Source organism: Tamandua tetradactyla, chromosome 8 (genome assembly GCF_023851605.1).
Source record: "Tamandua tetradactyla isolate mTamTet1 chromosome 8, mTamTet1.pri, whole genome shotgun sequence".
Lineage (NCBI taxonomy): Eukaryota > Metazoa > Chordata > Mammalia > Pilosa > Myrmecophagidae > Tamandua > Tamandua tetradactyla.
The window spans coordinates 110,995,948-111,020,921 of NC_135334.1; the positions used below are offsets into that span (position 1 = coordinate 110,995,948).

The 24,974-nt window shown below is 45.4% G+C and overlaps 1 protein-coding gene across 5 annotated transcripts in view; it reads left to right on the plus strand.

The window, feature by feature from the left end:
- EHF (ETS homologous factor) overlaps nucleotides 1-24,974 on the plus strand; it is a 40,691-nt gene that overhangs the window by 6,033 nt on the left and 9,684 nt on the right. For 2 of the 5 annotated variants that reach the window (XM_077114386.1, XM_077114385.1), the window contains exons 2-6: nucleotides 14,192-14,288; nucleotides 17,883-18,128; nucleotides 20,339-20,401; nucleotides 23,086-23,154; nucleotides 23,274-23,342. In XM_077114386.1, the coding sequence (XP_076970501.1) occupies nucleotides 14,195-14,288; nucleotides 17,883-18,128; nucleotides 20,339-20,401; nucleotides 23,086-23,154; nucleotides 23,274-23,342 (541 nt within the window). In that variant the 5' untranslated portion in view covers nucleotides 14,192-14,194. Of the gene's footprint in view, nucleotides 1-10,308; nucleotides 10,550-14,191; nucleotides 14,289-17,329; nucleotides 17,480-17,882; nucleotides 18,129-20,338; nucleotides 20,402-23,085; nucleotides 23,155-23,273; nucleotides 23,343-24,974 lie in introns of those variants that run through there. The other 3 variants (XM_077114384.1, XM_077114383.1, XM_077114387.1) reach the window with 3 other exon arrangements.

Consider the following 24,974-nt stretch of genomic DNA (forward strand, 5'->3'; position numbering starts at 1 on the left):
TAAAAAAATCACATCTTTGTCTTTACTAACCTCTAACTAAAATTCAACATTTTCTTCCTTATACGAATGGAGGCAAAAAACAAAACAAAACCAAAATACCACCCAAAACAGAAGAAAATACAGAGCTGTATTAGCTGCAAGTGTGAATTTGCTACTAAGAAAAATCACATTGTCATATCACATCAAACTCGTTGCAGATGTCTCAAAATATCATGCCCCCCTTCGCTACTTTGACCTTGCAGAGGTTATTAGACCTGCTCTAGGTCTTCTTATTTAATAAAGAAGCACGTGTATTATTATGACATTGCCTTTATTTGACAGTATTTCAATAATTTTATTGCAATATAAATTTCCTTTCTGACCTTATATATTTTACTTTGTGCACATTAAAACATTATTTTGATCATTGTTGTAAACACTGAAAAACATTATTTTGAGAAGTGGTCAAAATAATGACCACTTATTATTTTGGCCCTCACCTGACTGCAGAAGGGCTTTCAGGATACAAAGGAAAGGGTAAGAACTCTTGATAGACAGCATTCTCCTGCACAGGGCAAATGAAATGACTTCTGACCAGCATCAGCTGATAGATGGTCTCTGCCAAGGTAGGGGAAGCTGTCCTTCCCTCCAGGTGGTCTCGCCTTTGGGTAGCCTTGGAGGTGTAGAGGGGACTTGGCATAATGAGATAATGAAGATGGTAACGGTAGAAATAGCTAACATGTTGAGTGCCCACTGTAAGCCAGATACTCTTACAGACCTGTTCCATGACATATTTGGGTTAATCTTCCCCAAAGCCTTATGAAGTAGGTACTGGGGCAGTCAAAGACAGAAAATCTCCCCATCCCCAATGGGGATAGATCATCAGTGAAAGCAAAAGCTGAGACTGTCTGTACAGGGCCAGCTTCATGAGTCTGCAGCCCGTGCGGCTACGCAAGATTCCCAAACTTGGAAAGGCCCAGTGCTTGGTTTAATCCTCTGCTGTCACTGCCTGGAAATTCTTCCTTTTTACACTGAACCCTGCAAAGTACGTAGCCGGCCCGGAGTCTGGATGTGGTGAACTTGCTCGAATGTGAGGCAAGTGCAATGCCAGGAAGCTGGAAAGCCTCTGTGGAAGCACCCCCGTTCATCCTTCTCTTGCTCCTCTGACTAAAATCCGGTGGAAAGCTGAGCCCTGTTGAGGAGGGAAAGATGTAGTTTCTGAGTTGGCAAGAATGATCATTTTGTTTGAGCACCAAAATTTCCTTCCAAAGCAGCTGGAGGAGTGGCTGAATAATCAGCCGGAGGGGATAGGATTCCTTTGAAAAAGCTTTCTGGTAGACAGTTGCTTGCCTTGCTGATGGGGCTTTTACATTTTCCATTCTCCAGAGGGCTTGCTACGTAGACCAGTGTGAACCAGGCAAAGCCAGCAAGGGCTGTTTGGGAAGGGAAAATAAGATCAGGTGCGCCGAGAGCCTGTGATTCTTGCAGGAGGACACTCAGAGGGAACTTGGCTTTCTTGCCTGCTGTCATTTTATGATTCTCTGTGCGAAAAGAAACCCCAATTTCTTCCAATTTGTGAGAAAATGCAAGTATTATTTGCTTCCTAAAGCTAAGTAGATTATGACAGAATAAGCCTTTCTCTATGTGTTTTAGGACTAAATTTTTTTCCTGGGTGTGTGTGCTTTTCCATTCTTCTTTATTTCTTAAATTTTTTATTGGGATAACATATATATAACATAAAATTTCCCATTTTAATCACTTTCAAGTATTCATTCATAGAAATCAATTACTCTGACAGTGTTTGCGCTACTGTCACAACTATCCTTACTGACACTTTTTCATCACCCCAAACCAAAACTCTGTATCCATTAAGCAATGACTCCCCAACCCCACTCTTACCTTCTGGTAACCCATAATCTACTTACTGCCTCTGAATTTGCACATTCTAGGTATTTCATATAAAGTGAAATCATGCAACATTCGTCTTTTTGTGTCATTCAACATGATCTTCAAGTTTCATCCATGTTGTTGCATGTATCAGAATATCATTTCTTTTAATGACTGGATGATATTCCATCATACGTACACCAAATTTTGTTTATCCAGCCATCTGCCGATGGGCATGTGGATTGCTTATGCCTTTTGGCTATTATGAAAAATACTTCTATGAACAAGTATCTGTTTGAGTCCTTAGGGCAAAAAAATTAAAAACTGGTTTGAAACAGGGTGGAAGATGTGGTGATGGTGAGAGAGGTGGAGAATCTTCCTGGGTTTCTCTGAAGGATGGAATTTAAGCTCCCCAATGGCTCATCTATAGGATTTCTCTAGTTGGTGTCATGTTCACAAAACAAACAGCTTTGCCATCAAGACCAGTACGTGACTGCTCAGACATCTGGCGCTCTTCCAAAGGGCCGTAATTTTCCCTTAATTTTTCAAAACCTTTTTCTCATTGTTATTGTTGCTCTTTTATTATGGCTAATAAGTCTGAGGTGGCTTTCGGCAGCCAAGTTTAACCCTTGCGTCAAATAAGTGCTTTCAACAGGAAGCTGGGCTGAGGTTTTGATGGATGGGTTTGAGTGGCTTGAATCGGTGTTTCTGTGGCTTCTGGACAGATGTACACTAAAGGGGGACTTTCATGTTGGGGCACAAGGATGGTTATGATGCTTCCTATTCTCAGAGGAGCTGCACTGAACCGACCCCAACTTCCCAATTAAAGGACGAGTCTTAAGGGACATTCTTCCCTCTCTTTGGAAACATGAAGATCCATTTCCAAAGCTATAGAGAATTATGCAACTCTTCTCCCTGCCTCCAATACGCTTATTATAATATATCTAGTCCATTTGCCAACCTTACATATTTAGGTAAATTGCGAAACCTCTCTGTACCTCCTTATTTATAAAATGGGCATACTATCAGTACCCGTGTTTGGAGTTGTTGCAAGGATAAATGAGATAATTCATGTAAAGCCTAGCTCACTTCTTAGTGTATCAAAAATGCTCAAAAAATATGAAGTATTATCATTATCGTATTTTTTGCTGTTGTCTTGTAATTATACAGTTGTGAAATTCTGAATTGGTATCTGTTGACTTTTCCTTGGCTTGAACATCTTGGTCTTTTCCTGGGAGGAACCTTGAATCTCAGAATGGTCAAATCCATTGTCTGAGTCCATCCCAACCCCTTCTTGGCTCCAGTCCCCACCTCTTGCCTCCCTCCACCCTTCCCGCATTCCTGCCCAATCGGCCTTATTTATTTTTCAGTCAACTCAGGGTGTTGTTAAATCTTTTCTTTTTCTGGCTGCCCCATTTGGTTCTGAGGCTCTCCACTCCCTGCCCTGCTCATGACAAGAATGCTTGGGAATGCTCAGCCAGCCGTATCCCTCCCCTGTCGGAACACCCTGTTCTTAATGCCCCTTGAGAAGTGATGTTTCTGTGGCATTTCCCCATGGCTGTGACTCCCCTTTTAAGCAAGCGGCCTGGTGGTAATATAGGCCCTGGCCAAGAAAAAGCTGGGGGAGGCAGTTACCTGGGAGAACAGTGCACATTGCCCAAGTCCTTTCTTCTCCAAAGCACAAAAAGAGATATTAAGAAGCCTCCTCTGACTGTTGTGTCTTGAGGGCTGGGTGAATATGCCATTGCTTAATCAGTGTTGTCATGATCTCCATTTGAGTGATCTGTTTAGCTCTTTGTGGCCCTTTTTGGTTTGAGCTCGTCATGTGATATTGGCGAATTCATGAGAAATGAGAGCGTGATGACACTTGGATTAATGCAGAAATCACACCTTGAACATCTCAGGCCCTTTGTGACCTGGGACCTCAAATCCCTTGGCAGGGCAGGTGTGAGTCTGTACCACCCGCCTTTGAGGTAAGGATGTGTGGCCTCATTTCCCCAGTGGGAAAGCTAGACTCAGGGACTGGGGTTTTTCAAAATATGCTCTCTGCCCAGGGCTGGATGTAGGAAGTTTGTGGGTAAGGATTGACTGAGATTCAGGACTACTGAGTCTGCTTTAGGAGGTATAACCCATAGACCACACCTATTCCTTAAACCATATTGACTTTCAGAAAGTCAACCATTTGGAAGCTTGGTTTGGGGGTTGATCATATCCCAGCAGCCCCTTCTCTACCCTTGTTAATCTGATTCATGATCTGAACCCGGGCTGGCTGGAGGCTGGCCATGTCACTCTGCAGATGTTGGACACCCTTGAGTGCCCTCACGGAACCAGCCAATGGAAAAGTACAATGTCTTCTGGCTTCTTGGCCCTGCCCGCTCTGGCTGGCCTCTTTGATACCTCACTTTATTCTGAACGAGTGGGAGGGTCTCATCCAAACTGAAAGCACGGGTTTTTCTTTAGTTTTTAAAGGAAAAACAAATTGGCATGAATGCACAGTCAAACCAGCTCAGGCTGTTGGGGCAGATGCCTTTCTTTGCTTTTTTCTGTTTATTTTCCAACAAATCAATGCTTAACTGCGTTGTTATCGGAGCAGAGAAACAGGTGCAAAAAAATAACTCTGCTGCCAACTCAAATGAAAAGGTAGGGCTTATCCCCTCTGGGAGGTATTCAGAAGATAACAGAAGCCCCTGCCAGCAACTGAATTAACAGCTCTGTTTACGGTGGGTTTTATGTTAACAACCTGCTCCTAACCCTCTGACATAAACACACCATTGTCTCGGGGAGAGACATTTAGCCATCCAGACAACCAAGTGCTTTATTCTGCCCTGAGTGGAGATCGGTTTTGGCCGAGGCTGCTTTGAGAAATGCAGGGGCATTATCCTGTCTGCCAACTCGATGTCTTAGCAAGAACTTTCTGTGAAGGCCAGGGCACAGGGTTGCCGGAAAGAAGGGAGAGTCCTGCTTAAAAACTTAGTTGAAATTCTTTTCAAGGCTGGCTATCTCCAAATGCCGGAGCAGGTTGTCTGGCTTTCTCTGCTCTTGTTCCATTCCAGTCCCAACAGGAGGCGGGAATGAGCTCAGATGACTTTGAAAAGAACTGCCATTGTTCTGGAAGCAGTGTTCTTGCTGAGTAGTCCATTAGGGCAGGGCAGTGTCTGTGTTTTGCTCTCTTTTGTGTCCCCAGCACCTAGTATAGAGCCCAACATCTAGTAGGCATTTGATGAATAAATATCAATTGAGGAGATGAATAAATACTTGTAATAGTTGGACAAGCATTTCTGAATGATAGTTTCTCTTCTCTAAAGGGCAAGATAACAAGTTCTTTGGGTGTGAGGTCCAAAAACAGGATGGTCAAGTCATCTTTTCAAGGACTAAGGTGGTGAGACTCAGCTAGTCTGGGGATCTAAGGTTCTTTACATGGAGGTAACCATCTTAGAGACCCTCTGCCAATGCTGTGGCCAGTTTTGTTTGTTTGGCCTTCAGAAACTCATACTCGTGAGAAGCCAAACACCAATGACGTCAATGTTTTGGTGTTACTGAGCTTTAGGAGCTGTATTGTTTCAAGTTGGTGAATCATATTTTAATAGGTTCTCTCCAAGTGGATTTGGGCTTGAATTCTCCAGATTGCAGCTTTTGTCTCTGACTACGAAGACCTCCTTGCATTTAATAGATGCTTCCTTTGAGACTGTATCTTCTGGAGTTACTTACCTTGGGGTGGGAAATTGAAAGGAGGCAAGTAGGTAAGTCTAGAGAGCAAGAATTTTCAACTGTGAGAGTGCATTAGGATTCATGAAGAAGGTACTTAAAGAAGATTCTGATTCAGGGATCTCAGGTGGGATCCTGGGAGACTTCAAGTTCAAGTCTACCACAGATGATGATGGTACAGGTGGTTGATAGGCCAAATTTCAGAGACACTCACATGGCCTCTTTGGGCAAATGGGAAAATAGAATCATTAAGAATAATCCTGGATTCTCCAGTCTTACTTGTGCCCTTGCAAGGGCCTAAGGTTGCAGTGAGATGTGAGATCTGCTTTTTTGCTACACCTTATTTACTCATTGCTTTAGAATAGAGAAAGGGACATAGTGGAGAGACAGAGTCTGAGGTTCAGGGGTGGTAGGAAAGATGGCGAACCCTTCTCTGGGCTGCCAGCGGCCTAGCAGGGCCCAGCATGGCTCCTACTTCCGCTGCTGACAGAGAGGTAGGAGGGCAAGAATGGAACCTCTCGGACCTTCTCTCGTGTGTCTGAGAAAACTTGAGTCTCCCGACCCTGACTCAATTACACAATTTTTTTTGAATTCCAATCCAATGTGAGTACAAGAAAGATTTCTTAAAGACCCATAGTGTCCATAAGTCACTAGGGATCAATGGAATGTCTTCAGAAGATTTGGTTTGGCACTCGCAAAATAGAAAAAACAGGTGTAGATGTGATTTGTTTTGGTAGAAAGAGGGAACTCCAGCATCTATTGAGGCTTCAAAAGACTCTGTGACTTTGTAAGAGCCCAGGCTTACCCTATCTGTCTTAGATTGTTATGTCTGGATGGGATTGATCAAGTCCCCTGGGGATCATCTAAGGTAATCTGTTGATCAGCTTTGGTGCCTGTCTGCTGTCACTATCTGCCTTCTAGTCTGGGTCTGCTACCAGGAATGATAAGGATCAGTATAATATGTATATTTCCCAATGGCTCACATTCGATAAAGTGTACCTGGAATGGATCCGGCGTTGGCCTCCCAGCACTGCACCGTCAGTCATGAAAATGCTTGAAGGCCTAGGAATAAAGCTTCAGATGTCGCCTCTAGGAGCATGAAACGTCTATCTCAAAGACCCATTTTTAGGGTGTGAAATTATCTGTGATGTACCCCCAGGAGGATCACATACCTTCCCCAAACTTGGTTCACATTTTGATTCATTTGTAAAAACATGGATTATTGTATGTAGCACATTCAGTTACATCTATTGTGTATGTGAATTTTCTTTTCTCCTTCTTGGGAATAGTTCTTTTTGAAATGACAGTCACATTGAAACAGGAGGTCAGCAGGCTGTTGCAACATCTTTAGGGCAAATGCTGTGAATTCACCTGCTGGTAACTTTGATTAAGGACTGAGGATGGTCCGGATAGTACTGTCATCACAAAAGTAATTATGTAAAGGAGACTGATTGCTCCTCAGTCCTAAGGAATCAAAAGACCCGCATGGCAGTCAGTTCCGTGGCAGTTTGGGGATGATGTGGTTGAATGAATAAAGGAGTTGGAAAGAAGGCAAATGTGGCTTTCACTTTGGCTTACAATCCCCCGCGGCTGGGGATAAGGCACTCAGGGGCTGAAGGTCTCCTTAAGATGTGCCTGGTGGCCTTGATATCTCTCAGTGTATCTTCATTCTTGGGACAGCAGTAAACCATGCTCTTTTTGCCTGAGGGCTAATTCAGGTAAAGCAAAAATAATTATGAACGAGGCTTTTTTTTTTCTTTCCCAAAAAATATAAAATGAAAATCACTTTATTAAGTCATAGTGGGAGTATATGTATGTATGTATACATACATGTATTTATGTATGTATATTTAGTACATAGAAGATCTGTTTTAATGGCTGATAGAGTCTCAAGGACAAAACCGGCCCAACAGTTGGACCACGGACATGTTTCCTACCTGAACTTATTTTAGAAGTGGCAAAATGAGGCAGCTCTCTGAAATTTCCTCCCGAAAGGAGTGCTTGGGTATTTTGGCAAGCAGGGCAGCCTCAGGTTGCTCTAGCAAAGGGGAGAGGGCCTTAGTCAGGGTCCCTGCATGACTGATATAGACCAGAGAATTTTAAAGTTTTGGAGAAGCTCGATGAAAGTGTGAGTCTGAAGAGGAGATGGGGAGAAGGCTGTGATTACATATGGAATGAGGTTGGGGAGGAGGCTGAGTTGAGGGCAACTTTCTTCTCAAAGCTTCCCCTTCTCAGTAGAAATAGAGAGCCTGGGGTTTGTGGCTAGACAGGCTGTGCTTGAATTCTCTTCTAGTTCTAATTGCTATGCTGTGTGACCTTAAGAAGTGACCTAACCCCTCTGAGCCTCAAGTAGGCTGTCTGTTAAAGGGACATAATAGTAGAACCTACCATGTAGAGATTTTTGGAGTACTGGCTAAGATAATGCATTTAAAACTCTTAGCACACAGCTGGCACATTTTAAGTGTTGAATAGCTCTAATTGGTATAGTATAGTTGTCATTATTATAGCCTTCAGTCCTGGGTCTCAGTCGCCCCACAACTGGGCGAAAGAAAAACCTCCCTCCAGCTGAGCAGGCCTCAAAGCTGGGGACTGTGCTTGCCTCTGCTCAGAGGTTCTCTCTGTATGGTTAAGGGAGGCCAGCTCAGCATTTCTAGCTTTCTTAGGAGTCCTGGGACTGGACAGAGCCTCCTGGTTCTGAGATGCATGGCTGCAGCTTCTTACCAGAGTTTTACTAACAACTCCCCTCCCCTTGCTTTTCTTTCTTTCTTTCTTTTTTGCATAGACGAGCACTGGGAAATGAATCCAGGTCTCCGGTGTGGCAGGCGAGAATTCTGCCACTGAGCCACCATGGCACTGCCCCTTCCCCTTGTTTCCTGTCCTTCTTAGCCCAGATCCCAGCTCCCATTGCTTTGCAGTAATTGAGTGTTTCCTGTGCTATGGGATCCTGCAGTATAGTGAAACCTTCTGGCCACACTGCTGGGAGCTTCCATTTCAGACACGCTGTGCTCCCAGGTCTGCTCTTTATCCTTATAAACCAGCCATGGTGTATGGGTGTACAAAGTCTGCAGGTTACCCAGAGCCTGCAGAAGTGCATCCCCCCACCCCGCCCCACCGGCCTTAGCAGCCTAGGGCATAGTGTGTCTGATGAGAGCACGGGGAGCAGGAGGCGCTTAATCGTGGATGGCTTTTATCCCCTGGGCTAGGACCATACCCCGAGGGGAATTCACAGCTTCTGTGAGCAGGAGCCAAGGCATGCTGTTCATAGCTGAGCTGTAATGGTGCAAACACAGCAGCACCGAGCATGGGGGCTACGGAGACAGGCAATCCAGCCCTAGGTGTGCCTGTGCCAGCAAGCTGAAAATGGAGACTATTGAGTAAATGATAGAGTTTAAGGCCTTGTTTGAAATGAACTTGACCTTCAATTTCCTCCTTGGAGGTTCAGTAAAATAATAATAATTATAGCAATAACAACAGCAACAGAAAGAGTTATTATTATTTTTATTAAAATCAGCTGAAGTGTATCACATACTTAGTATATGCCAAACCCTATTCAAGACATTTCAGAGATATCTTATTTTGTCTTTCAATGACCCTTTTCATACCATCTCCATTTTATAGATGAGGAAACTGAGACTCAGAGACATTAAACAACTTGTCCAAGCTTGTCCTATTTGTCAGTTCCCAAAGCCAGGATTTGAACCAGGCTGTCTGACTCCAGAGCTTGGGGCTCCCAACTTCTCTACCCTGTCTCGTAGGAGGCCACTCAAGCATCTCCCCAAAGTCAACTGACACAGTTCAAAGAGAGACATGGGCAGACTCTCTAATGACAGGTAAACTTTACTGGGCACTTGCCAAGTGTGTAATAAGGTGCTAAATACTTTACAAACATGCTCATTTAATTCTCTCATCAGCCCCATTTTCTACTTTTTGTCATATGGGGAAACTGAGGCTTTAGAGAGGCTATTACTTCCCCAAGTCAACAGAGCCAACCAAGCACCATTTCAACCCTTGCCATCAGAGTCAAGAGCCCTTACTCTTAGGAGCTGTGCTCTGAGAAACTCAGCAGTGCTGGGCTGAGTTTGAAGGTCTTTGCCTCCCTGCATATGTCCTGTCAGCTCAGATTTCAGGGGGTTTGTTCTCTGTGGCTCAGTTTCATCCTCTCCCATGTACAAATTTGTCACTGGACTGCAGACAACATGTGGGGTTCTCATGAACTTCAGGGTTGGGCCAAGTGCCCTGATACCCCACCACCCCCACCATGAGGTTCAGCCTGAGCATAGTTGCGGTTAGGCTGGTGCTCCCTGATAAGGGAGGGGGGTGTAGGCACCACAGGTAGTGGGTTGTCTCCCTGTGTGGGCGATACAGACATGGCCCAAGTCCATGGCCACTGAGGACATTGTGGGAGGAAGCTCAATCTGCTCTGAGGCGTTTATCTGAAATCGCCCATTAAAAAAGTGAGGAGCAGAGAATGGCTTCTTTCTCCTGATTCGGATTTTGGCTACTCATCATGGCACAGTACTTTCTCCCTGCAAAAGAAAAAAGGGGGGGTTTCCATTGGCCACGCCCTGGGTGGTTAAGTTGGTGGCCCATCATTTGTGGGGGAGCCACTGCCGAAGGTCAAGTAGGTCCTGGCTGGAAGGCTGGCATGAGGTGTGCGTCTGTACTTTGGTCTGTTGGGTAACACACAGCAGCTCCTCCTCTGCAGATAAAGAGCAGACTCCTGTCTCCACAGCCTTCAGTCTTAGAAACTGCTGCACAAAGGAGTGAAGTCTTGGGCGAGTGTGAAACTCCGCATAACCCGAGCTGGAGATGGAGAGAAGCAAGTTTGTTTCCCAACTTGATTTTTAATCTTAGGGTGGAATCACCCTTCCTTCAGCTCTGAATTGAGGACACAGTCCTGGAAGAAGTAAGATATGTTAGAGAAACACCCTGAGACTTAATGCGTGAGGAAAGGAAAGGAAACAGATTTTTATTGAAGGTAGGTGAGCTAGGAGCTGGACTGGGCTCCTTCAAACTCATTATATTATTTATTCTTCGTAACAGCTCTTAGGTTTAGGAGAAATCATTATGGTCCGCCTCCCCACCCCTACCTTTTTTTTTTCTTTCCTTAAACCAATGAAGAAATTGGGGCTCAGAGAGGTGAACATATGTGGTTCACAGATGACCCCTGGATTCTAATTCAGGCCTCTTAGATCCCAAAGCCTCAGTTTTACATGCATGATACTTTTTTTGTTTTTAAAGAAAATAATGAAAGCTATGCTAAAGGTTAAGCAGGGAGCTTAAAGAAGAGCATTGAATAAACCCCTCACTTTTTAATTAAAAGGATCACTTTTTTTTAATTCCATAAAGTAATCACTATGTACTGTAGAAAGTCTCTATTAGTAGATGGGGGTGTGGGCGAGTTGGTTATAACAACCTTTTTTACAATTCTCAAGGCCCATTTATTACCCATTATTTCATTTGATCTCCTCAATGATCTTGTGAGGTTACTGGGGGCCAAATGTCTTCATTTTATACCCGTAAAACTGAGTCTGAGAGTGGGGTTTGACTTGTCCAAGGCCTTCTGGATGGGCCCTGGGCTGTCTGTGCCCACCCCGGAGACACACTCCCAGCAGCCCCCTGCTGAGTTGGAGACACTGACCTTCTTTCCTTACCTGCCTAGGTGAGCTCAAGTGAATGCTGACTCACTAAGGGTTAAGCCACATAAACTCTTTTATGAGTAGTAACCATTTAATATGCCCTGTAAAAAAAGAAAAGGGCCCCTCGCTGCCGTGCTGGCTGCTTTCCCTTGGAAAGGGGGTGACAGCTGGGACCAGAGCTTATGTACGCAGGCCAGCCTCTGGGCAGGGATGGGGCAGAGCGACCCCACACCCCTGAAGTCTTCTTTGTGGGTTGGGAGTAGTTTTGGATTCTTCCAGGAGGCCATGGCTGAGAAATGACGCCTGCTCTGAGGAAAGGGGCTTGTAGGCATTTGGCCACAAGCTGGGAACTGGCTCTCACTGTGACATTTTTTGAACTCTTTTTTATTACCTACTAAGTGCTGTACTTACATGTCCTTATTTGATTCTCACTATCCTTTGGTTTGGGGTCATTCCCCCCAAATTGGGAATCAGAACATCTTCGGCTTGAAAGCCTTGTACCTTGCTTTGTACCTCGCATCAATGAGCAGGGTGACTGGGGTTTAGAACCCACCTCTCCCAAGCCCAGAGCCCAGGGGCTTTGCTCCTGTTTGTTAGGAAACAAGCACACAGTGAAGGAGAACCCCGAGACTGCTGAGGAGGTAGCTAGCTCTTTGTTGGCCTGGACAGGTCTTGGGCTCACTGAAATGACTACTTTGAAACATCCCTGCAGGCAAATCCGTGTGAAAGAATTTGGGGGGAGCCTTTCTTTGCCCATCATTCCGAGCCTGTGGGCCAATCCCTCATGCCAATGGGCCGGCCTCTGAGCTTCAGCCCTTTCGGGGTTAAACAGTAACCTTCCTACAGCTTGTGGTTGAGCAAATGCTGGCAAGGAACAAGCCCAGCCTTGAGCAAACAACAGACTGGGGCCATGTCCCCTCCTCTCAGCCACCACGCTGGGGACTTGAAGGCTCTCCTCTGCCTTGAAGTCCCATTCTGATTTCTTAGCTTTAGGGCAGTTGCTCTAGGAAGTCGGGCGGCAGTATGCCCAGCTGTTGTGAAAAGGAGAGCAGGGTTAGACTTAGATCATCCCTCTGAGGATGAGACGCAAAGAGATTTCTAGAAGGGAACGTGAGGATCAGTTTAGTCACCTTGTTTAAATTGTTAGATGGGGAAACGGAGGCCCAATTCTGTTTCTGGTTCAGGTGATTTGGAGAGGTGACTCTTCATCCTGACATCTGCCATCTAATTGTGTCCTACTTTGTGCCGAATGCTTCAGAAGAGAAGCTCATTTAATCTCTACCCAAGGAACATGAAGGTGTTTTGCATATGAGGAAGCTGGGTTCGTAGAGGTTAAGTAACTAGTCTGAGTTAGCACTAACCTTAGCTAGTACGTGAGAGAGCTTGGCATCAGCTGCAGTTGTTTCTGGCTTCCAAGCTCTTATGTGTGGTGCTAGGACATGGGCTCCAGTGCACTCTCCTCCTTCCCACCCGGTGTTCTCTTCACTGTTACGGCGTTGCAAAGTCTGTCCTTCCTGCCCCATCTTTCCTTCTCCACCTTCTCCTTAGGCTGGATTTAACCTAATTATTTACCAAACAACAACGATGATGATGCTAATAATGCCGGTCTAATTCAACTCTTAATCATGGCTGCATCCTCAATACTCAGAACAGTGCCTAGCTTATTATGGCAGATAAATATTTGTTGAATAAATGAAGACACCAATAAACGTTTAAGCCTTGCCCAGATCCCTCCCCTCTCTCTCTCTCTCTCTCTCTCTCTCTCTCTCTCTCTCTCTGCTCAGCTCCTACATGGAACCAGAAGAACAGCAGCTAAATTAGGGGAAGGGGTTTCAAGGGCTGGACCTACTCTGGGTGGGCAATTTCCATCCTGGGGGCATGAGTGACACCCTGAGCATACGAGATTTCCGTGAAACAGGCAGAAAAACTCGCACGATCCACTTCCATCAGGCCACAGTCCTCTCCCTCCCCCAGCGTCTTATGAAGAGTGAGTTACCTTAGCAGATACTGGGAGGTGTCCAATAGCCTGGGAACATGATGATCTTCTCTGAATGACTGAACACCCTTCTGGGGTTCGGTTTGAAAAGGGAGGGGCCCTGGCTTAGCAGTAGGGACATTATGGGTGCTGGAGTACTGGTTCTGTTTAAAGTGTAAAAACCTTACACTGTGTCAAAAACCCAAATGGGCCCACGGGAGAAAGGTTTTTCGCCTGGGTCCCTTTCTTCCTGCTCTCCCAGACTGAAAAAGTTGCCTTTGGGTCAGCTTCAAAGCCTGTTGTGATCTCCAGGTCTCTAAAAGGAGAGGACGGACTGGTCATAATTTTTACCAGGGAACAAGGGGAGGGACGGTGTTCTGTCAAAGAATGTGGTCGAGTCCCCACTTTATCACAGAGCCAACTGCCTGAGGCGCTGTAGCTAAAATACAGCTGTGGCCCTCTGATGGCCAGCCCATCCCATGACATTTACCTACACTTGAAGACACTTGTCACTGGGTCCCTGGGTGTGGGGCTGCTTGGGTGTGTGGACTGGTGAACATTCTGATTTCGATCCTAGTTCCAACACAGGTGCTAGATTTGTGTTGCCACTGGCTTAGATTTTCATTGATTGAAATTCCACATTAAATACAATCTCTTTAGCATTTTCAGTTTTGTAAAACTCTTGTCTCCAGGCCAGACCTGCCCAGCAAACAGGTATTGCATTTTTTCCCCCCCTTCATTCCTGATCAGAGATTATTCATTTATGAATGGGTGGCTGTAAAAACTTGCCTCCTGCATATGAAAATTGAACCTGGAAATTTTTAATTGCTGGTGAGTTCTGTTTTTACCGAAAGGGCTGTGGCAACATGTTTTGGAGGCAATTGGTGGAAGGAAAAAATTCTCTTTTTTTTTCTTTTTTCTTCCCTAAATTAATTTATGATCTGCACTCTCAAATGATGTTTTTCCAAGAGGCACTGACTGAGCAGACTGTTTGATCGCTTTGCAGATCATGATTCTGGAAGGAAGTGGTGTAATGAATCTCAACCCCAGCAACAACCTCCACCAGCAGCCAGCCTGGGCGGACAACTACCCCACTTGCAATGGTAAGGAGGCCAGTTGGGTGTCGATATCACTCCCCATTGGGATTCTTCTCTTACTTTAATTAATTACACTCTCTCTCCCAACTTAATGTTTGAAAAATATAAGTCTTAATTCAATGGGGATAATAGAACCAGGGGAATGGTGAAAACTCTTGAGGTCTCCAGGCTTCAAACAGAAGCCCATTTCCTCTGCTCTTAAAATTCAAGGTACTGGGTAGGCAGCTTGGCAGAGAGGGCTCTAGAAGAGGTATCCAAAGAGAAGGCCACAAGTTGAAGCTTTTAACAGCATTTGGCTGGGATACCAGGAGAGGATAGGAGAGAAGGTGTGTGCATGTGTGTGTGTGAGTCTACACACATACAACATAATGATGGAGGTTGAGGAGGAGAGGGATATAGCAGCCTAACCTTTCTATGGAATCTTTTGGACTCTTCCCTTTGAAAGAGAAGGGGGGATTTACTAGAATGCCAGGGCTTTTCTTCAGTGCTTTAATCTAGAACATATTGATTAGAGGAAGGGGTTAGATATAACGTTGGGCCGATTTGTGGAGATTATAGAGGTTTTGGTGATCAGCCTGTGGTTCACTGTAAAAACAGGACTGAATAACAAGTTGTGGCTGGACCAGGAGTCTCAAACCTCAAGTGACAAGTGCACTGTGAAGGTCGTCTGTTTAGGCAGACTGCTGTGCATCAAACAGAGAAGTTCTGAGCCTAGTTTTGCTGCTAATCCTTGAGCAAGAGACTCGGCTGCTCTTGCTTCTCTTGATAAATGGAAATGGCCTTTCGATGAGCAGAGTCTGAGGATAATAGGAGAGGTATACTCTCTAACAACCACAGATCTGTGTGGAACTTTGCCTCTTTTAATTTGGAATCTCAGCCAAATATGGGTGAAAACTTGATCTGCTGACTTTCCTTTCATTAATCCTCCATCCTGCCAAACCACTGCCCTTTCTAAGTAGGTACATCTTCTGTTGCAAGCCTCAGAGTCCCTGTGCAGACCTAGAAAAGGATTCCAAGTACAGCAGGAAGATTCTTCAGACTGAAATTCTTTGGGATCCCCAGACACCAGGACCCTAGATTAAGGAAGCCTTCCCCCTTTTTGTTTTGGAGAAAGTTGGGGAAATATGTTGAAAGCCCATCTCCTTGTCATGATTGATGGGGAAGGGGAGGTCAGTTGAATGACAGAGAAGATCTGAAATCATAGGCATTTCAGTGTTTCTCCTGAAACTTTGAGAATCTTTTAGGCATTCTGGCTGATGGAGAGTTTCCCCCAGTCAACTTCAGATAAAATTCTCTGGCTCCTCCAAGTTCTAACAGGATGCAATTTCAGGAACTATCCTTTATCTAGAACATATTGAGTTTGGAGAAGAAATGTTTCCAGGATTGTGGTTGGGTTGTTATCTTACATTTGCAAACCCAGAGCTGCACAGTTAAAGCAACATGATTATTTTATTTTGGGAAAAAAGATAAATGACTTGGTGAGCTCCCCCAGCCCCAAATAAATCCCATCCTTGAACAGCTATATTTGTGAGATGCCAAAAAAATTGTGGGAAAATGTCTAGTCTAGGTTCCATATGTTTGGAAATATTTCTACATAACAAAATTATTGTACTAGATTTTTCGAGTCCTCTCCCAGGTCCTCCTGTTGGCTTCTCCTTCAGGGCCCAAGGTGAAGATTTAAGATTGCTTTTTCTTGGCAAAGAGGTATGATCAGTAAAGCACATTGTGTGGCAGGAATTGCCAATAGTGGGTCAACTCACATGCCCTAAATGATCTTGACCTCTTGCTATTAGGACTTCTGAGATCTGGAAGCAGTGAGTGAATTCTGGAGGGTAAGCAAAAGTGGGATTGGATTGGGAACATACCCTGTGCCAGCCTTTAGTCTGTAAGTCTCAAGGGGTGGACCTGGGCATCATGGGAATCACCTTTCTGAGTCCTTTATTTTAGCACCTTGTCACTCAAAGTGTATCCACAGAGCATTGGCATCGGCATCACCTGGAGGCTTGTTAGAAATGCAGAGTCTCAGTCCCCACCCTAGCCCTACCAAACCACAATCTGCATTTGACGAAATCCCAGGTGATTCATAGTCACATTAATGTTTGAGAAGCACTGATCTAGCATGACTTTGAACAAGAGAGTTAGGAAGGTTTCCTGCATGATGTCTTCCTCTATTAGTCCATCATTGAGTTTATGGTGTGGATGGTTGGCTGGGTTGGATTTCCCCTGCTTCAGCTTGGTAGGATGCAATAGTGTCTTCCCCTTGTCCCTGCTCCTCATCTTTCCTAGAATATAACTCCTCCCCGGACCTCTGCCTATAGGGAACAATAAGCTTTCTCATCCCTGTTAAATGCCTCTGGAGTCTGGCTCTCCCCTTTCCATCCCCCCAGGGTTTGGGGCTGACTATGGGAGCTTGAGTCACATAGGACTGCATCTATAACCATATACAGATGGTTAACACACAGCAGGCTCGGCAATCTTTACTCGCTTGAACAAACTTCACCTCTTCGTGCACCTCCTCACAACTCCTCCAGATTCCTACTTTATTTTTTTCTAAAGCAACAAATTCCATTAACTAAATATATAGTGACCACTCACTAAGGCAAGCACTCAGAGGTAGGTTTTATAGGAGACAGGAAGATGAATAGAAAGAAGTCCATGCCCTTGAGCATACAATTTACAAGGGAGAATGAGATGCCTCTCAGGGGCTTGCGAAGAAAAGCCGAATGTGACCAAAGCCACGAGGAGAAATCCCTAATGAACCTTCTGGAGATTTAGAGGACTGGGAGTTCTCCTGGCAATTTAGGGGTGTCAGGGGGGCTTTATGGGGTACTTAGAGTTTAAAAGACAGGGAGGAATTTGACAAGGAGCAGTAGGTAGAACACAAACTAGGCTAAGAGAGCAGCATAGAAAAAAGACAAAAAGTTCTAGGTCACTTGAATGCTGGTTCACCAAGCGCCTCCTTGCCTGGCTCAGTAGTTTCATACCTAATTTCAGTGGATAATGGGGAGTTACTGAAGGCAGGGAGTAGGGAAGTGACATCATAGTAGCAATAATTATCAGTATGGGGTGGGGGGTGGGGGAGTATGAGCCCAGATAGCAGATGAGGAAGCTGGACCACTTTGGAGGGAAAACAAAGGCATCAGAGAAAAAAGAATCTGAATTGCAGGCCTCATCTTTGAGAATGCTCTGAATTTTGGGTATGCATGTATATATTATACATGTAAGAGAGAGAAAAAATTGGAGAGTGAGAGAAGAGAGGAGGGAGGGAGAGAGGGAGGGGAAGGAGGATGATTTGGGTTGATAACAAGTTGCAGAAACTGTAGTGATCCTTTGACTTTCATGGTGCTTTGGTGGGGGTGGGCAGGAAGTGTCAGGCTAGGGAGGACATGCAGACATACAGGGGCTAAAGCATGGGCCTTGCCATACCTGGGGAAAGAACCACATGTCCATGAGCCCATCTCAGGTTCTCCAATGCCACACTGATGCACAGGGACCATGGTGTGTTCCCCGTGATGTCTGGCAATGAGCAATGGGTACCCCTGTCCCGGTTACGCCCAGGCACACCCACTGGTCACTCATGGGCCCTCCTTCTGTTTGCAGCTTCTGGTGGCTTTTTCGGAGGCCAGTGGTACGAAATCCATCCTCAGTACTGGACTAAGTACCAGGTGTGGGAGTGGCTCCAGCACCTCCTGGACACCAACCAGCTGGACGCCAGCTGCATCCCTTTCCAGGAGTTTGACATCAATGGCGAACACCTCTGCAGCATGAGCTTGCAGGAATTCACCCGGGCAGCAGGGACGGCTGGGCAGCTTCTCTACAGCAACCTGCAGCATCTCAAGTGGAATGGTGACTATGCCCCTCCCTGCCTCACTAGAAGCCAGCTGAGAAGAGAGAGGCTCCACAGCCAGCAGAGTTCCTTGTCAGGGAGGACAAATGGGGGTCTCATCTCCAAATTACCTGTTTTGGGGAGGTAGAAGGGAGGTGAGAGAACAGGAGCAAAGCCTGGGGTGTGAGGTGTGCCTGCTCCTCTCTAAGCACCCTGTACTGATTTACTTCCCTCCTCTTTCATGGAAAACAGGGCTAGCTGGGTATTCACAGAATACAGGTTATTGTCAGAAATACTTTTTTCCCCCTTTCCCTTGCAACCCAGGGCTTGATGGTTTATTTCTCAATCACTTGCTTGGTGAAGATAATCATAATCATCATCATCGTTATTTTTATTATTTAGTTTCTAGACCTAGGGCTTTTAAAATGGGCTCTTGGAGTGGTAAAAAAGATAAGCAAAATTAGAACTAAATTTGGTTTTGGGGAGGCAGAGAAAGCTCGCAATATTTCAGTAGATTCTTAAAACGTTCGTAACTCAGAGAAGGGTGAGAAGCACTGGTCTGGACGTGTGTGGGGTATTTCCGCCGTGCTTCCTGGAAGTGGGGCTGTGATTTCACCTTGCGCCTGGACAGGTCAGCAGCCCGATCGATCGTGAGCAGGGGGGATGGCTCCTTCCCACACGCGCGCATTCTGCAGTGTCGCGTAGGTCCCCGTAGGGCAGAGAGCTCATCTTGCAGAATGTTCTGACCCTTTCCTGGCATAAAGGCCGCCCTAACGACGGCTGGGAAAACTAGCGTCTCTGATTGCTGCGGCCTTCTGGAAAGAGGTGCTGTGTGAGAATGGTGCCCTGGCTTGGGCACGTGGGAAAGGGCCCGCCTGTGCCTGGGCAGGGAGCTGGGGCTTTGGAAAGCGCACTTTCCAGGACTCTGAAGCAAATTCAGACTCTGACAGCTGCCGTCGGGTTCCAGAGTCTGGCCGTGGAGCCCTTGGTTGAGGTGGCCACCTCGGGTGACCGCATTCTGCTCCTGGGCACGTCCTCCTTCCCACCCACCTCACAGAAGAGGGCGCTCAGTTTTCCTTTATTAGAACCAAACCAAACAAGGCTCTATAAATAACCCCCAGGAACCTTCAGAAAGAGCAGACTTACACTTGAAGAATGAAAAATATTTACCTCCCCACTTGCAATTGAATCTACTCCTGTCAAGCTTTGCCTTGATTGAAACCTAAGACAGGGAGGCCCAGGAGGTGACGTGGCCATCTTTGACCTTCTGTGACTGGCCTTGGCCACCCCACAGCACCCCACTGTTGCCTCTGAACACCAAATGGCTGGCCAGGCTCCTCATCCTTGTTTTGTTGCTTAGCCATTTGTAGACATTCTGTTAACTTACATTTAGTGCCAGCTTGCACTCACTCTCAGCGAATTGATTCATTAAGTGACCTTTAGAGAAAAGAACCATTATTGTACCCATTTTAAAGATGGGAAAATTGAGGAGCAGAGAGATTAGAACTATGACTGATGCTGAGATGTCTGCAATCTGGCTGGGAAGGAAAACATACTAGATTTATTTACAGGTGTAGATGTGTTTTTATATACGATACAACTAGAGAGGAGTTGTAAGCAAACATAAAAGTGTGTGGTGTATTCTGCTTCACATGTGCTGAAGGTATAAATAAGGGAAGGGTCACTGCATTTTATTCAGAGGCAGCTCATAGATTGGATCTAATCAAGGTTGGATCTAATCAAGATGGGTTTGATAAAATTTAATATCAAAGAAAGAATCAAATTAATGAAATGAACATGGTTGTCCCTGTATTTTCATTTTCATTTGGCCTCATGTCTTAGTATTGGGAAGCACCTAGGAGACCATTTAGTGATTTTATCTGGCTTAATTCCCTAATTTTATAGAAGAGGGATCTGAGAACCAGAAAGCTGAAGGGCTCGCAGCCAGTAGTGACAAAACTGGTGTCTTGACTGCTGAAGTTCTAGTTCTACTGTATTGGATGCCTTCTCAATACAACATTAAATAATTCCATCTTCTGTGGGTGTTGTAGACTCCTGATCTCATGGGGTCAGGGATGCGAGGCTTGCATTTGTGGAGGGTGGTCCTCTCCCATGAGCAAACAAAGGCGAAGCATCAAGTACTTCAAAGAGATAAGCTTCATCCTTGTTTAAGCATCGGGTTTTGGCACCATCAAGGTCCTCTCTGACTTTCCCAATCTGTCCCTCATAGGCCAGTGCAGCAGTGACCTGTTCCAGTCCCCACACAATGTCATTGTAAAGACTGAACAAACTGGTGAGTAGTAGTGGGCGAGGGAAGCCAGCTTGGCCAGGCAATGCCCTGGAGAGAACAACTGGGAGGAAGTGCAGGAGAGAGCAAGGGAGCAGGATACATCCAGTGGTTTGGCAGGGAACCCAGGGAGGCCTTTTCCCTGGCCATCTCCAATGGACACCGCACCATGAGCATTATACCTTACCCTTGGGACCAGTGACCACCAACTATTTATGGTTTATAGATTAATGGAGAGTCTCCTTCTGCCTATACTCCCCTGCTTCCCACTACTGGGCAGGGCTTTATCCAGACTCCGGGTCAGTAGTTAGTGAAAATGCAGTCTAAGGTGGGTCTCGTTCTCTCCATGAAGAGAGTCAAGGGATTGGATGTGGCCAACTTAGAATTTGCAAGGAAAGAGGTGAGCAGGAGTGACGTCACCTCTTACCCCTTCTTCCTCGGTCAGAGTACGCTCTGCAAAAAGCAAGAGGATGTCAACCTGGTGTTGTAGTTTCTGGGGCCCTTGGAGTTTCTGTAAGGATGTCCAAAGGCAGCCACGGGACCAAACTCCTACCTGAAATGTGCATTTATCAGAAAGCTGAGAGTCTGGAGTTCCACAGCATCAAGATGAATCTTTATTCCCTTTTCCCTGTCCAATCACTTCTCTATTCTCTGCCCCAACTCTCTCCTGAGGACACTCTGTCCCTCCATTGGACTTGAAGGGGATGGTAACTGTCTTGAGGGGAGATGCTGCTGCCTTGGGCCCTGTACCAATTAGAACTGCTAACATATTGACCCATGACCCATGACCTCTCTAGGGAGAGCCACGCAGTCCCCCAAAGCAGCTTCGTTGGCTGAAATATACCATAGCTCCGGGTCACTGAGATTGGGAGCCATGCGGGGCCCCTAAGGGTTGCGTGCCAGTCACCAAGGGCAGAATATGACCTGGGGGTGATTTGTGAGTCACCTGTGGCCTAAATTGACCTAGCATTATTACAGAAAAAACAATTGCTGCTAAGCTTGTTAATGAGGTTTTCCTAGCCCTGCCCTTCCCCACTAGGGACCAGGGCTGGATCACCCAGATGGGCTTTGTCAAACCTGCCTGCCCTACAGATGGACAGGCTGGCTGAGCGCACAGCCCCCATGGCTGGCTATGGTGACCCGACTGGCTACCCCACCGGAAGAGTCAGGGGTGGTACTGGAGAGGTCCCAAATAATTTGATAATTCCTCCTTGACCATCCAGACATTCTTGTGCTGCCAGTTCTGAAAAGCTGAGCCGAAGGGTGGAGGAGAAGGTCCACCCTGGCAGGAGGGGCCAAAAGGCTCGTAGAGGGGCCAACACCCCCAAATCTCTTTGATTCAGTTTGTTTTCAGAGACAACAACAGGTGTACGAGGTGACCAAACATGGAGAGAGGGTGTAACCCCAAATGCTTGGGCTTGGGGTGCCCAAACATGTAGCTATTAGTTAAAATACCAACTAAATCCCTATGTTGTAAACAGGAGGACTTAGCCAGTGAGTCAGGTTTTATACCATTTATGCTATAAAAACAAAATGAAGCTCAGCCAGTGGCTTACCACCTGGGCCCGAGAATTCAGAAACCCTGCAGGAGGGGACCTGGGGACAGTCCAGAGCAGTGGAGAGGGGAAAGCAGGAAGTTCCTCATGGAACTGAGGTGAGAGCTCATGCCAGATCTGACAGCTCTTGGACAGCCAGCAAAGAAAAGGCTTCTGTTGTAGACCAGCCCACATCTGAGGGCTGTGTAGGAGTTGGACTTTGTTTGGGGTAGGTGGAGGGGAGTTGCCTTCGAATCTGAAATCTGAAGAGTTAATTAAGAGGGAGACGTGCTTACCCTGCCCTCTGGAGAGAGATGGTCGACAATGGCCACTTCTCTGGCATAAGGCAGTGGTGCCCACTCTCCAACATTTGAGTTCCTAATGCTCTCTTCCCCCTCTCCTTTATTTCGTTTTGAGATTTTTTTTTTTTGACCCAACTTTAGGTGGGACACTGGATTTCAGTAATGAAGAAATTGTGAATATATTCAATTTTTAAATATTCAATTCTCCTTTATTTTACATTCTAAAAATAAAACACTAAAAAAACAAACAGAATCCTCCATAAAATGTATTTTATATACATTTTGCTATATACTGAGTTCATATGTTATGTTTTAGTTGTTCTGCATCCCCTACAATAAATAAAATAATGTCCAGTACCTTGCAGACACTAATAAAATAAAAATTACACAGCAATTTAGGAGTGATTAATTCATTGCTAATTGGGGACATTTAAGAATGCCTCAAGTGGAGGTGACATTTGAGCTGGACAAAGAGACCTTTTTGAAAGAAACATTGTTAATTCTCCCAGGAAAATTTTGGTAAAAAAAGAGGACCATTATTCATTGTAAATTTATCTGTCTCCTAACCAGTAAACCAGTTTCTGCTCTAGGGACAATCCCATTGTGATAACTTCCCTCACTTCCCTAAAATGTGAAAGGTATGAGATGCATTGGCAGGGCTGTAGCAGAGCCCATTTCCCCCAGGGCTCTGGAGGAAAATGTGATGACGTTATAAAGTAACACATGGTAGAAGCAGCACCTTCTCCCTTTCCTTCTAGGACTCTTCACTTCCCCCAGCAGTGAGTTAGTCAAAGCAGACTCTTCAAACAGAGGGAGATGATTGCTGATTATTCTCATTTTCTGTTTTCTGCAGATCCTTCAATCATGACTACCTGGAAAGAAGAAAACTATCTCTATGACACAAACTATGGTAGCACCATAGGTAACTAAGTCCCCAACCCTTGTGGACCTTTTGAGTTCTTATTCTGTTTGTGGAACTGCCACAGTGGTATATGGTGGGGGCGAGGGCTCTTATATCCCTTTATCTTTTCTTCGCTGCAGATTTGTTGGACAGTAAAACTTTCTGCCGGGCCCAGCTGTCCATGACAACCACAGGCCACCTTCCAATCAGTAAGTCAGCCTAACGTCCGAGATGTCTAAGGCAACTGCTTGCTGAGATTTAGCGAGGATTACTCGCATCCCATGTTTCAACTTAGCTGGAGCCTTTCTCATCAAAAGGCTAGGAAAGGAATGGTGTCATACATTTCAAAGAGGTCTGCTCTTGAATCAACTGAAAATTGCCAGCAGGGGTGCACTAGGCAAAGGGTGGGTCTCCCGTGAAATGGGACCTTCTCCAAAACTGTCCATCCTTTCCTCCAACTTGCTTTTGTGAGATTACCTGATAAAATAATTCATACTTTGGTATATATTTATGGGAAAGGAGGCTATATTTAAATTTCAACAAATTACATTTGGCTTTGAAGAAAGAATGTCTAATAGTGGAATCTTATAAGTTTATAGGAATTTTATAATGGGCTAATGGTCTCTGGGTAGAGAAATACCAACTAAAAATTTCTAGAAACCATGAAATCCCACCATTATGTTGGCTGCAACTTGTCAGTTTTTAAGTTTGATCTCTGACGGCTCATCAGGACTTTCTAATCAGTCAGAGCACCTTTACTTTATGAATTATGTTCACATCCATTTGGTTGATATTGCATGCAACTATCCAAAAATCTCAGCCAAGTTTACACCAATTAAGAGGGATGTTATCTGGGGAGTGTGGAGAGCGTCTTTCAGATTAGCCTCCCTCCATCTTCACAGATGGAATCACTGGCATGTACAATGTAGGAACAAATACACTGGGGAGTTAAATAGAGGGTTTTGTGCTGTCTCTTGACCTGGACGTAAACTTTTGGATCTGTTTAGGTCTATGAAATGGAGCTTGGACATGCGTCATGCATGAAGTGTCTTCTTCTGGAATTAGATTTGGGGCAACTTCAGAACTGGGATTTAAATGAGTTTTTGTGAAAGAAACCGTGGAGTCAAACAATCACCTCTTCCCTCTTTTTTTTTTTTGTGTGTTGAGAGTGTGTTTTTGAGAAATACTGAAAGCTTTCGGTTTGAGGTTTTGTTTGGGTCAAGCCCCTTGAATGAGAGAGGGCTGGAAGCCAGAGTAAATACTTCTGAAACTGAGGTTAAGAACTGAAGCCAATTCATCCCCCGCCCCCATAGCATCTGAGTATTTGTTAAAGTATTTCTAAAATTAGGAAGCAGATCAAAGATTGGAAAGGCTCTGCAGTGTATTTGCCATTCTGGGGGAACTGGAACCAGTCAGGGTAAAGTTTCTGTGGCCATGGTTGCCACCCAGATGAGGCCAAGGGTTTCAGAGCTAGAAACTACCCAGTCACCCTCTGACTTTCTCCTGGACTTCCGAAGGTGTCACCTCCCGTGTTCTTCCCGTTGGGTCTTTCACTTATGGCAAAAGATTCCAACTACAAATAAGCCTGCCCCAACCACTTCCTGAGCCTCAGGGGTTGTTAGGTCTTGAGGCTCCTGGAAAACCTAAAAGCCATAGATAGTTGTGGCTCTACAGCTCTCTCAGCCAGGCCACCCTTCACTTGACTCTATCCTGATTCGATGTCTAGAACCCCAGAATCGGTGGAGCCCTGGAGGTCGGTTTCTGCTTTCATATGTGCGGTCAAAGGGAACTCACCGTCCCTGTGTCTGCCTCTTGCAGTTTTGAATAGTCTTTAAAATGGA